The 14,681-nt window shown below is 38.8% G+C and overlaps 1 protein-coding gene across 9 annotated transcripts in view; it reads right to left on the reverse strand.

Annotated features, from left to right (window-relative positions):
* SAP130 (Sin3A associated protein 130) overlaps window positions 1-14,681 on the reverse strand; it is a 103,005-nt gene that overhangs the window by 21,488 nt on the left and 66,836 nt on the right. For all 9 annotated transcript variants that reach the window (XM_054575068.1, XM_054575067.1, XM_054575070.1 and 6 more), the window contains one exon: window positions 2,293-2,651. In XM_054575068.1, coding sequence (XP_054431043.1) covers window positions 2,293-2,651 — 359 coding nt within the window. The remainder of the gene's footprint in view (window positions 1-2,292; window positions 2,652-14,681) is intronic.

Below are 14,681 nucleotides of genomic sequence, written 5' to 3' on the forward strand. Positions count from 1 at the left end.
GTGAAATCATATGATATTAGTCTTTCTTTGCCTCCCTCTAGGTATATAAGTCCCCCCCCCCCCACTTTTTTTTAAAGAGAGTTGGGGAAGGAGGGAGAAAGCAGGAGAGAAACATAGATCATTTGCCTCTAGTAAGTTCCCTGACCAGGGACCAAACCCACAACCTAGGCATGTGCTCTGACTGGAAACTGACCAGCAACCTTTTGCTCTGCAGGATGACACCCAACCAACTGAGCCAAATGGTCAGGGCATGATACTTATTTTAACTGAGCTTTCAACAGCATGTGATCTAACCAATTACTCCCTTTTCCCTGAAATGTTTTTGTCCCAGTCTTCCAGGACATCACATACTCCAAATTTTATTGTTAGCACTCTGGCCCCTTTATTCAGTTTCCTTTCCTTGCATCTGCTTCCTCTCCCTCCTCGGAAAAGTGATCTTATCCAGGACCATGGCTTTAAACATAATTAACATATACAGTGACAACTCCTATTTTATGCCTGCCAACTTCATCTTCTATTACCAAAGCCAGACTCATAGATCCAACTACCTATCTGATGTCTCCATTTGGAAGTCTAACAGATACCTCAAACTTACCATTTTCAAAAACCACTTCCTAGTATTGCCGTATAAAACGTGGTCCTCCTACAATTTTCTCTATCTCAGCTGATGGCAACTCTATGCTTCCAGTTACTAACCCACGAATGTTGTTGTTGGCTCTGATCTGATGCTGTTTTCTCATATTCAACATCCAATATTAAAAAAAATCCTCTCAGTTCTACTTTTAAAAATGTTATCTAAAATTCAGCCACTTCATACCACTTCTGTTGCTACTACCCTGGTTGAAGTCTTCATGGTTCCCTACAATTAATGTAATAGCCTCTAACTAAGTCTCTCCAATTCTATCCTCGTTCCCACAGTCTTTTCTGTACATAGCAGCCAGTGACCTGTTGAAAATGAAAGTAATCTCAAGTCCCTTGTTGGCTCAAAACCCTCCAACAGCTCTCACCAACCACCACAAAGCCCATGTCCTCCCAATGGCCCATAAGCTCTCATAGTCTTGACCCTGTTTCACTGACCTTGTCTTCTACCACTTTCTCATGCACTTAGCTCCATCTACTTGTGCCTCTGCTACTCTTTGATCACACCAGGCATGCTGTTATCTTAGGGCTCTTACACTTAGTGCTCTCTAGACTGGAATGCTCTTTTCCTTTTTCAAGAACTTCACCTCTAATGTTTCTACTCAAAGACCACTTTCTCAGTACGTCTTCCCTTTAAAAGTCTTTTAAAACTCACAGCTCCAGCCCTAACTTCCCTTTATATTCTGTCCCTGCTTTATTTTACTGTTTGTCACCCTTGCTGGGAGTACCAAGCTCCCAGATGATGGAGTTGTGCTTTTTCCACTTTGACTTTGTCTGTACTTTATAAATTTCTTACATTGAATGTTACTTTTATAGTTATAAAAACCAAGATCCACAATAAAAAAACAAACAAACCAAAAACCAACAGAAAGAAAACCTCCAAAGTGACTTGCCTTTCACAAATTGGAAATTTACAATTCAAGAAAAGGAAAAGGGGTAAAGAATTGTTTTAAGATTTTACTAATCACATATAACTTTATCAAGAAGAGTTTTTCCAACAATATAAATCTTAACTTTATTGCATAACGAGGTAACAAAAATTAGAAAGGAATAAATTGTAAGTAATCAGTACTTAGCTATAATTATATTTTGACCCCTCTTACATGCCAATATTTCCTGAATGAACACAAAGAAGCTATATTAAAGGACATATAAATACCCCTGTGGGAATATTAATCTTGTTCATGATTTTGGTAAGAAATACAATTAATTATAAAACCAGCAAAATGGTTTTAGTTGTCAAAAGGAGCTTCTGTTTGTAAAAAACTAGTAAGACGCAAATTTAAAATGGGAATAGTCAGTGTTTTTCAGGAGAAACAGTTTTGGTTCTCAGGAGACTTAGGAAGAGGGGAAGAAGCAACTGCAATAAACAGTATTCTGGCCCTTACTGGGGTGGCTCAGTTGGTTGGGTGCTGTCCTGTAAAGCAAAAGGCTGCTGGCTGGATTTCAGGTCATGGCACAGGCCTGGGTTGCAGGTTTGGTCCCTGGTAGGGGCGCACACGGGAGGCAACTAATTGTTGTTTCTCTTTCACATTGATGTTTCTCCCTTTCTCCTCTCTTCCCCTCGCTCTAAAAAAAAACAAAAACAAACAAAAAAAAACCCCGAACGAAAAAAAACCCCAAAACAAAACAGTATTCTGTGACTGAACTTACCAGAAACTGGCCTCATAATGTCCATTGGTTCCACTTCTTCTTTAACTTTTATCTCAGGCACAGGAGGGACCAAAATTGAGGAGGGATTGCCACCCACAGCTGCTGATGGCAGAGGGGCAGCAGCAATGGTAGTGATGGGTGGAGTGAGGGGGACTGCTCCAGGATTGGTTGAGAGGGCAACCGCTGGTTGTGATGGAGGACTAGCTGCTGCAATCATGGCTGGAATGGTTGGTGGAGGCTGCTGAGCAGTGGGAGGAACTGCAATGGTGGGCTGATCATTATTTTGATTGGACACAGTCTCCATGGACACAGTGACTGGAGTGGCCATTGATACATGGATTTCCGACTTAGGTTTGGCACTGAAACACAAAAGCAAAGATAATGCAGCAAACAACAGAAAACTGACTTAACCTGCAATACCTCAGATGGGAATTTGTTCAGTTCTTTCTGTAAAATATAGCAAGACTGAAATAAATAATTTATTGATTCTAAAAGGTGAACTTTAAAGCTTTAAAGGAAATTGCAGTTTTAAAAATATGCCCTCCTTGGCTCTCTCCCTCTTGGAAGCATGCCCATCTTTCCAGTCCCCGTATTCTTCCACCCAGGTGCGTTACCCTCTGCCTTCCTTCTCCTAGGCTCCCAGGGCCTTTCTTTTGCTTCTGAAGCTTGCTCCCTGAGCCGACATTGCCCAACTGGCTCACATGTATTACCTTTGAAACTTTCTAAATAAACTTTCTCTTATAATTAAAAATAAAACAAAACCCTTCTTTGTCCCAACCCACCATGTTTTTATAAGCAGTAATAAAGTTAATTTAGAAAACCAAGTACATTTTTTAAAAAATCAAAGCCCCATCATCATCAAAAAAAAAAAAATTTTTTTTCATTATGCTGTGCATTTTCTTCCAGAATTCCTTAATGCCTATGTTGTCTTAGGCTTTTTACTGATTACGACTGTATTCATATTTCATATGTAGTTTCTTTATAACTATTTCTTATAAAAGAAGAAACTCATGCACATGACAAATATATAAAAGGATACAAATTAAAATAATTACCCTCCACTTCCTACACACAGCCTTCTACCCAGAGGCACCACTCTTCTAATTTTTCAGTATATTTTACCCAAAATACTTCTGGCACTTCAAGTAGTTACAAATCAGTGTCTAAAAACATCCTATTTTTTCAGTTTTGTAAGAACAATTCATTCACGGCATTACAAATTCTTCTTCAACATTTTATAAGTAAAATATTTGATTTAATAGCTGCAGAGGTTTACTTATATTACTACTGCTGAAAATTCAGGACGTCAAAAACAAAACATCCTTTATGTTCAAGGCCAAAAATAAACTTCCATAGGCAAAAATTTAACATCTACCTTAACCTTATACCATATACAAAAATGAACACAAAATGAATCTAAATCTAAATGCAAAACTGTAAAACTTATATGAGAAAATACAGAACTTAGATTTTGGTGAAGAGTTCTTAGATATGATAGCAAAAGCACAATCCACAGAAGAAAAAACTGATAAATGGAGCTTAAAAATTTAAAACTTTTGCTTTGCTAAGGACCATTTCAGGAGGTTGAAAAGACTAAGCTAGACTGAAAGAACATATATGCAAAACATATCTAACAGGATGTACCTTGAGGACATTATGCTGAATAAAATCAGCCAATGTCAAAAAGACAAATACTGTATGATGCTACTTATATGAGAACCAAGGATAGTCAAAGTTACTGAGAAAGAAAGTAGAATGGTGGTTCTCAGAGGCTGGAGGAAGGGAAAATGAGAAGTTCTTGAATTATGGGTATAAAGTTGCAGTTTTGCAAGATGAAAAAAGATTTGGAGATTGGCTGCATGATAGTGTGAATATGCTTAATAATGTTGACGTGTACATTTAAAAATGGTTTAAGAGGGTAAAAAAAACCCCACCAAAACCAATATCTGAAAAAGGAATTTCATCCAAAATATATGAAGAACTCTGTAAACTGAACACTAAGAAAACACACAATCCCATTAGAAAATGGGCACAAGACATGAATAAAGAAGACACTTTACTAAAGAGAATACTCAGATGTCAAACATGCCTATGAAAAAATATTCAATACCATTAGCCATTAGAGACATGTAAATTAAAGCCTTGATAATATACCACCACACAGCTATCAGAACGGTAAAAGTAAAATGTAAAAACCTTGTAACACCAAGTGCATGAAAGGGTAATGGAGTAACCAGATCTAAGAAAGGAAATCCTAGGACTAATGAATGAGTTTATTTAATTAGCAATAAGATAAAAGGATCTCTAATGTTATAGGTGGGAATTTAAAAGCCACTCTGGATAACAATTTAGAAGTTTTTTATAAAATTAAAAATATATGCAACCCATCAAATGCATTCTTGGGATTTTTCCTAGAGAAATGAAAATGTGTACCAAGAAAGGTGTACATGAATGTTCATAGCAGCTTTACTTGTAATGACAGCAAACTAGCAACCATCTCAATGTATTTCACTAAGCAAAGAGATAATCCTGGCATATCCCTACAATGCAACACTACCCACTCAAAAAAAGAACTACTGATATATGCTACAACTTGGATGGAACTCAAAAGCACTATGTTGACTAAATATAAATCAGTGTCATTAGATTATGGTACGCGATATAGATGTATGTAACATATGTAATATGTATGTAATAATTATGGGATTCCATTTACTAAAAACTCTCAAAATGACAAAGTTATTGGAGAACAGCTAACTGACAAGTCATTAGGGCTGGGGGAAGGGTGTGATTATAAATAAGAAAATGACTTTGTGGTAATTAAATAGTTCCATATTGTGATTATGATAATGGTATATACAAATCTCTTCACATTACAAAGTTTCAAATTAGTGTATACCAAAGGAAAAAAAAGTGCATGTAAAAACTGGTGATACTCTGATAAGGTCTGTAGTTAAGTCAGCAGTATTGTACCAATGTCATTTTTTTCATTTTGAATTTGTGCTAGGGTTATGTAAGATGTAACCAATGGGGAAAGCTGGAAAAGGGTATATGGTAACTTTCTTTACTAATTTTGCAACTTCTTGTGTGTCTTAAATTATTTCAATAAAAATATTTAAAAAATATGGATGGGGTAGAGGTTAGAATTACCCTGGAATTAAATGACACAACGACCAGACACCAGCAAAAATTTAAGAGTAAGAATCCCTGAAAATTCTCTTTAATAAAAGTAACAATCTGGCAAAAAGAACATCAGAAACAACTTTTTCAGAACTCTGGAAATTAAACAAAGGCTTTCAATAATCTGGCAAAATTACAAAATAAAATCAGCTGTGTGCTGTTAAGAACAGTAAACTTTGTGGTATTTTAACTTGCCAACAATCCACACTCACAGTTAAAATCTGAAGACCATCCTGACAGCTACCAGAGTGGTTGAAGCCCCTACGAATCCTCTTTTTACCAGAGAACTATTATTATATAACCTGTTTGGTTGTTCTATTTGCAACACTCTCAACTGACCTGACGCAGAGCTTGTCCCATGGAAACACCCTTTTCCCAAGCTGTTCCTTGGAAAAATATTAGAGGCAATTGGTCAGCTTCCCAGCTGACTGTGAGAATGGTAACAATTGGGGCAAATTATAAACTACCCAAAAAACTTTTAAAGGACATGCAGGAGAATGAAATACTGATAGGGGCTTTAAAAAGCTCCTACATATTTATGGCAATCTGGGAAGCAACACCCAGGGCTGTGAACATGCCCAGGAAAGTACTGAGAAGGACCTAAGCTCTCACTTGAGGCTGACTGCGAGGCTCTGCATAGGCAGAAAGAGCAGGGTAACAAGAGCTCTAAAACTACCTTCTTGAGTGTTGATGGCATACCCTAAGAAACAGAGTCCCTTGGCAAACACAGGGAGACAAGTGCTGGAAACCATCCCTCCTCGTTTCAGGGACTGTAGCCTTGCCAACAGGTGAGAGGGCCCCAAAGCTGGACCTGAGCAAGGAGGCCTTGGGAAAATAGGCCACTGAGGAAACAAAATCTGTCCCTCTGGCAGGGGTGCAACCCCTGCCTCCCTCACATCACCCAGCTTGGCTCCGGAGGATAGATTGTTAGTCAATGACCGGTAAGACCCCTCAACGCCAGGGGCAACCTAAGACAGGCACAGCCACATAGGGGCCATCAGGGAAGGACTTGGGGGACATGGAGAAGAGGCAAAAGATGAGGGTCTTGGAACAATACTAATGCTTGGGGTGGAGCACATAATGTGATCAGTTTCCCAGGTTTCAGGGCTGAATGGGCGCCACACTGTCTACCAGACCCTGACCTGAGGCAAATCTCTTGTGTTCCTTCAATAGTTATCTATGATCTCTACCTGTTTTCTGTAAACATAGCCTTTTGACATTGATTGATGAGCTTTGCATTCATGCTGTACACCCCTGCACGTAACATTCTCAATAAAAGCCACCTCAAGAGAAGGGCTTGGGGCATTCTCCACTAGAGGGAACTGTCACCCCCTTATCCTGGCAGACTGAGAAGTGCCTGGAACAACTTGCTTTATTTTCCTCCATCTGCGGTGACCTGGGGGGACTCTGCGCGGGATGTGGTACCCCCATTATACGGTGCCCAACGCGGGGCTCCCCATCAGACAGGAGACTTACTGGTTCCAGGCATTCAAGGAAATCTGTTCAGTCATTAGATGACTACAAAGTTAACAAAGTATAAAATTCAGTGACCACCCAAGACAAAGGTATAAATTTTAAAGAGTTTGTTCAGAAAAGTAAACAACCAAACTACAAGCAGCCATAACAAATCCTGGGGTTGGGTGAAAATCTGATTTTCAGAGTTTCCACCCTATATATTTTAAAATGTCTAGTTTTCAACAAAAGACTCTGAGGTATGTAAAGAAACATGAAAGTATTGTTCAAACACAGGAAAAGAAGCAATTAATTAAACTCTCACTGAGGAAGCAGAGATGTTAGACTTACTAGACAAATAATTTAAATGAGCTATTTTAAGTATCTTCAAAAAACTAAAGGGAATCATGAAAATGATCTCAGCAAATTGAGAATATCAATAGAGATATAAATTATAAAAAAGCTGAAAGAAATTCTGGAGTTGAGAAGTATAAAAGCTGGGGGAAAAAATGAAAAGTATAAAAGCTGAAAGAAAAAAAGTCATTAGAGGGACTCAAAAGCATATTTCAACAAATATAAGAAAAAAAAATCAACAAACATGAAGATAGGTCAACTGAGATTATCCAGGCTGAGAAACTAAAAACAAAATAGGAGGAAAAATAAACAGAGCCTCAGAGATCTTTGGGACAGCAATATGAGTACGAACATATGCATACTCTGAGTTCCAGAAGGCAAGGAGACAAAGGTAAGAACGAATATCAGAAAAAATAATAGCTAATAACTCCCCATACTTGAAGAAAACTTTTAATCTATACACCCAAAAGTTCAACAAACTATGTAAAATAAATGAAACCCGAATGCAGGCACATTATAAATTGTCAAAGTGCACAAGAATGTATTTAAAAGTGAATTTAAATAATTTAAGGAAATATAATTACCATAAGTTATAATTTGAAATTAAAGGTAATATAATGTTATTGTTAAAACAGTTAAATCCAATTGAATATTATTTTCTCTATTTTCCTCTACATTAACAGATTTTCATATTAAGAACTTAAAAAAGAGAATGCTGTTAGATGAAAGTTGATGTCACCTAGAAAGAGATTTCCAACTTAAAATCCTCCTAGCCATTGTATCACTTAAGAGTGTGGGTAGAACTTGTTCATAAAAAAAATGGAATAGACATTTTTGCCTAATCTTCCTGCTAAGCATAGCTAAAAATGAGTATTAATTATGAGTATTATATATAAAACAAACAAGCTGTTGAAGGTGAAGAGTAGACAGAAATGGCTAGGAAGCAAGTTCCTTGGGCTTCGTTTTTGTCTCTATGTCCCAGAATGTGCGCTAACGAGCTGGCAACCCAGAAATGGAAAAGCGCATTGAGTAAGTAAGTCTCAACAAAAGTCTTTTCTCTCTAGCCAAAGAGGCAAGAAAGGTTATCAACATGAAAAAGTTTTAGACAATAACTGTCTACTCCAGTGAAACACCACTTAGGCTTGTGATCCTATCCCCACAACCTCTGGCTGTGGAGAATCAAAACTTTCACACTTGGTAGGCTATAATGAGGTACTAAATCGCCTCTCTTCCATCTCACTACTTAAAGTGGTATCAAAAGAGGCCAAACAGGGTATCTGGACTTCAATCACCAATAGGCAGTAATGAAGCAATGTTTTCCTTTTCCCAGGTGGGTAGCTTAGAAGCCGGACCACTAAAACAAAAGCTATACAAATAAATTCCAGTCTCATAATACTACCATGTCTGGGTACAAGGAGAAAATCACTCATTTAATCAAGAGTCAGGAAAACCACAACTTGAAGACACAAAGTAAGAATTAGCTGCAGGGGGTGGGGGTGGGATGGGTGGAGGGGGGAAAAGGGGGAAAAATTTAAAAAAAAGAAAAAAAAAAGAATTAGCTGTCCTGGACTTTACTGCAGATTATCATAAAATTATTCAATAAGCAATTACACTTAATACCTAGTATTGACAAAAATGTGAAGAAAATGGGAAAACAGTTCATGAGGATATAAACAAGTATAATAATTGGAAACCAAACTTCAAATGGCAAGAAATATATCCCAGAGTAATGTCTGTCAAGAGGCTTAATGACAAAGAGATTCACGGAAGTACTGACTAGGACAGTGATAATAGAAATAACTTAAGTATTCATTAATTGGGGACTAATTATGGCACTGATACATCTGGGAAAATCACACAGTATAGGACTACATTCTCTTTTTCTGGTTTTTCATTTTCCTGACTTCTAAAGATGGCATGTCCTTCTATTTCCTATTCATACGCATTGTTAACGGGTTTTCGTCCACTCTCACCGTGTTAAAGAGGATATATTTGTTTGTCAGTCCCAAATCTTAATTACCAGCATGGACCTTTATCTTAAATTCTAGAATTGTACATACTTCAGAATTTTATATTAAAGAATGCAACTGACATCTCCACCTGGGTGTGTCTAACCATTCAAATTATCTCAAAAGTACGTTTAAAACCAAACTCTTGATTTTCTCCCTCTGTTTTCATAGCCTTCTTCATTTAAGAAAGGATAATTCCTTTTCTCCAATTGCTCTTGCAAAACCTGTAGCTATCTTTGACTCCACCCTTTCTTTCCACTCCATCAGAAAATTCTGTCAACTGTATCTTTAATACATAACCATTTTTTACCACCTCCATGCTGATCCAAGCCACTAAGTCTGAGTTCTATCATCTCTCACCCGGCATACCTGCTTTCACTATTGCCTTCCTGCAGTGTATTTTCTTATCACAGTAGCCAAGATATTTAAAAAATAAGCCAAATCTTCAACAAAACCAACCAATGAGCAAAACAGAACCAGAGACTTGGAAATAAAAAACAAACTGATAGCGACCAGAGGGGAGGGACGAGGGGTATAATGGGGGAAGGGGAGGGGCAAGCCAAAGAACACAAAGGACTCATGGGCAAAGATAATGTTGGGGGGATGGGGCAAGGGAGAGCAATGGGGAAATATGTGGGACAACTGTAACTCAACAAGAAAAAAAAAATAATTCAAATCATGCTGTTCCTATGTGTTAAACTCTGATAACACTCCATTTCACCTTGAATAAAAATACAAAGGTTTCTGAATGGCCCAGTAACACTTTGTAGTCCAGCCCTTAATAATACCTCTGAACCATTCTGTATAACTCTCCGCATGTCCTAAGACAGTCTTCATTGTTGTTTCTAGTGTGTTCTTTAAAAAAAAAAAAAAATTGATTATGCTATTACAGTTGTTCTATTTTTTTCTCCTTTATTCTCCGCTGCCCTGCACCCCCCTCCCACCAGCATTTCCCACTCCACTTAGTGCATGTCCATAGGTCATATGTATAAGTTCTCTGGCTTCTCCATTTCCTATGCTTTTCTTAACCTCCCCTATCTTGAACCTACTATTTATACTTATTCCTTGTACCTTGCCCAGCATTCTTCCCCTGTACTCTATGTCCATTTCTGTGACTCTGTCCCTCTTCTAGTTGTTTGTTTTAGTTTGTTTTTTTTTTTTACTTTTCGCTCTTGATAGTTGTTTGTCGTTATTTTACTGTTGATAAGTTTTTGACAATCTTCTTTTTCTTAAATAAGTCCCTTTAACATTTCATATAATAAGGGCTTGATGATGATGAACTCCTTTAACTTGACCTTATCTGGGGAGCACTTTAGGTGCCCTTCCATTCTAAATGATTGCTCTGCCGGAGAGAGTGATCTTGGATGCAGGTCCTTGCCTTTCATGACTTTGAATACTTCTTTCCAGTCCCTTCTTGCCTGCAAGGTTTCTTTTGAGAAATCAGCTGACGGTCTCATGGGAACTCCTTTGTAGGTAACTGTCCCCTTTTCTCTTGCTGCTTTTAAGACTCTCTCCTTATCTGTAATCTTGGGTAATGTAATTATGATGTGCCTTGGTGTGTGCTTCCTTGGGTCCAACTTCTTTCGGACTCTGAGCTTCCTGGATCTCCTGGAAGTATATTTACTTTGCCAGATTGGGGAAGTTTTCCTTCACTATTTGTTCAAATAAGTTTTCTATTTCTTGCTGTTCCTCTTCTCCTTCTGGAACCCGTATGATTCAGATACTAAGATGTTTAAAGTTGTCCCAGGGGTTCCTAAGCCTTTCCTCATTTTTCTGAATTCTTGTTTCTTCATTCTGTTCTGGTTGAATGTTTATCTCTTCCTTCTGCTCCCAATTGTTGATTTGAGTCCTGGTTTCCTTTCTTTTACTCTTGGTTCCCTGTATGTTTTTCTTTAATTCACTTTGCATAGCCATCATTTTTTCCTTCATTTTGTGACCATACTCAGTCATTTCTGTGAGCGTCCTGATTACCAGTGTTTTGAACTGTGAATCTGTTTGGTTGTCTATCTCATCACTTAGTTCTATGTTTGGAGCTTTAATCTGTTCTTTAATTTGAGTCATATCTCTTTGTCTCAGCATGCCTGTTATGTTGTAAGTGGCAGAGCCTTAGGTATTCGCCAAGGTGGGCAACCCAGGTTGCTGTGTTGTGAGGCTTTCTGTGGGGGAGGGGTCTGAGAGGGAACAATGCTGCTTGCTTTGCTCTTGGCTGGCTTTCGGTCACTTGCCCTGCTACCCACAAGCAAATTGGGCTCTTCTAGTGCTGATTCCTGGGTGGGCAGGTTTGTATACGTTCCAGGACCTTGCGGGTCTCTCCAATGAACTCTCCTGTGATGCTGGGAGTTTTTCCCACTGCTGTATCCCCCATTAGTTTTTATAACAAGAGGTTTTGGGGCTTTCTTTTCCTGAGCTGGAACCCTGGGTTGCACAGTTGTGTCCCCAGCTGTTCCTCACAGTTTATCTGCATGCAAATGTAGGACTGCCCGGACCGCCAGCTGCCGCCTTGCTGTTCGTCTTCTCTGCCCCTCCTACCAGTCTGGATGAATGTTTCTTCTTTAACTCCTTGGTTGTTGAACTTCTACACAGTTTGATTTTCTAGCAGTTCTGGTTGTTTTTTGTTTTTAAATTTGTTGTTGTCCTTCTTTGGTTGTGCGAGGGGGCAACGTGTATCTACCTATGCCTCTATCCTGACTGGAAGTCTGTTTCTTGTGTTTTCTTAATATAAAGTCCTCACCTTGCGCAATGTTGATATGTGTGAATTTCACACACGTACAACACATGTATACAGATATACCTACAAATACCAAAAACTGTAACAATCCCCTACTAATACTGTTCAAACTTCAGTTACTACAGTGTATTGTTACAGTATAAATTACAAATTTTGCTGCTGGCTACTATGTAGCTAATGTACCATGCATCATGATCTGTGACCAATCATATCATTTCTTTTGAATTATGTAACTGATTGGTCAGTGCACATCTGTTATTCAGTTCATGTTGACAGCAAAGCATGTAGCTGGGCTGTTTTTGTTTCCCAGGGATAAACCCAGGTGAAATTTTACAAAACTGGATGACTGATAAAAAGAACTGGCTAACAGAAATGAAAAAGCAAGGAAAATAAGTGTTAATTTTGGAAATATAATTTGGTATGATATATAATTGAAAACGGCAACAGTAAAAAGAAGACAGGAAGAGACCTAGACTTGTATGAAGCTATGAGATGGATCATAATGAGAAAGTCCAATGAATATGAAGAGAGGACGCTAAAGTCACTTCGTATCAATTCTTAGTACAAACTGCTGTAGGAACAGAAAGCCCCTATGGTGAAATGAAGTATTTACTTCTACTTTGTATTGAAGACTATTTAAAAAAAGAAATCCTAATGCTATGGGCTAAAGTGTTAAATGGTAATTACAAGGAATGAAAAGAAAGCCTTTGCTGCCAATTAAAACTAGTTTTCTTGTTTCAAAAGTCAACATGAATTTGATTAATGTGAGGTTCTTTGAAGAAGCTAGCTCAGATAAAGCTGTTGCTGTGAAATGTGCACTCACATTCCAAGGATTAGTGAAGGGAGATTGTTTCCTTAAGAAGGATGAAGCAGTCCTGGAAAGTGATGCTGGCAACAAACTTTATGTTAAAGGAACTCTTGGAGATACTTTACAACACTGAAAACCAAAGGGTAAAATGTGAGTAGCAGAGGAGGGTCCATGATGATAGTGTAGGAGGACAGTGAGCTTGCCTCCTCCTAAGAGCACATAGAATGTACACAACTATATTTACAGTAATTCCTCCTGAGAGACAACTGATGGCCAATTGAACAGCGTCTGCACAACTAATAAAAGAGACCACATAGAAAAGGTTGGGGAACTGCAAAAGTTCTTTGGTAGCTGAGGGAACTCTCCTGGGCCAAAGAAACTAGGAAATGATACTGTTTCTGTTCTATTCTTCCTGGGTAGCAGGCAGGAGCTCTGTCCAGGTTTTATGGTTGACCTGCAGGGCCACTGTACCATCGCAGCCACCCTTCCTGGAGATAGCTCCTGCAAGAACAGGAAAGTGCCAGAGTGAGCATGCACAAGGGTCTCTACACTCAAATATTAACTGAAGGTGTTGCTGCACAGATTCACTGGGCTGCACACACATGCAGGTCTCCCTTTCCTGGAGAAAGTGAGGAACTAGCAAAGCATCATGGTGTCTGCATGCAGGCCTGACATGTCTGGAGAAACAGCAGAGAGGGTGGAGCTATGTCTTCCAGCAAAAGAGCAAAACCAGAAGGATGCTACTACAAGTGCATGCAGGGCTGCCCTGTCTGTAGAATGTGTAAAGCTAGTAGGGCACTGGGATATGCACAGTGACGTCAGCCCTGCCCAGACCTAATTTGGACAACAGACAATTAAAACAACAGGCCCTGCCATACCAAGAAAGCTCTACTTGAATCAGAAGGACAAGGAAGGTCACACAAATTAGAGTGCCCTGCCCTAACTCTTTTCTGGCTGAGGACAGCCAGAAAAACAAGAGAGCTACCACACACACATGTACACCAGGCTGTCCTACCCGAAATCCACTTCTACTGGCCAGGTGGCACACCAGGCACTGTATATACCCATCCCAACTATAATCAGTTTGCCAAAACCATCTTACACACAGTATACAGAGAAGCCGCTTATTTAAGTTTAGGAGAGCCCTAGCTGGTGTGGCTCAGTGGATTCAGCATTGACCTGCGAACCAGGGTAGCTGGTTTAATCCCCAGTGTAGGGTGCATGCCTGGGTTGCAGGCCAGGTCAACAGGAGGTGCACATAATGCAACCACACATTGATGTTTCTCTCCCTCTTTTCCCCCTCTAAAAATTAAAAAAAAAAAAAAAAAAAAAAATTAGGAGAGACATCTATTTCATCTAACTAGGAACAAACACAAAAAGCAAACAAAATGGTGAGACAGAAGAATATGCCCAAATGAAGAAAAACCCCCAGAGAAAAATTCTAATGAAAAATGAAATGGGTATACAAAGAGGAACCCAAAAACCCACCCAGAACTTATTGTAAAAAATTGTGTATTTATTCTTACATGTTCAAACTTCAGTCACCTTCAAAGTACTCTCCATTTGATCGAATACACTTATCAGTGCTTCCCACTGCTCAAAACAGTTTTTGAACTCATCAATTTTGATGCTTTTAGTGCTTCTGTTGTTTTTGGTTTCACCTCTTCCACATTGGCAAAACACTTCCCTTTGAGGGCTTTTTTCATCCAGGGAAACAAAAAAAAAAAGTTGCTTGGGGTTAGATCAGGTGAACAGAAGGGGTAGGGCACGGGGGACATGCTGTTTTGGGTCAAATACTGCTGAATACTTAGCATGGTGTGGGCAGGTGTGCTCGTAAATCACCCATCATGACATGGTC

The sequence above is a fragment of the Pteronotus mesoamericanus genome, unplaced genomic scaffold (genome assembly GCF_021234165.1).
Source record: "Pteronotus mesoamericanus isolate MK-2021 breed Mesoamerican mustached bat unplaced genomic scaffold, CSHL_Meso_final contig_27, whole genome shotgun sequence".
NCBI lineage: Eukaryota > Metazoa > Chordata > Mammalia > Chiroptera > Mormoopidae > Pteronotus > Pteronotus mesoamericanus.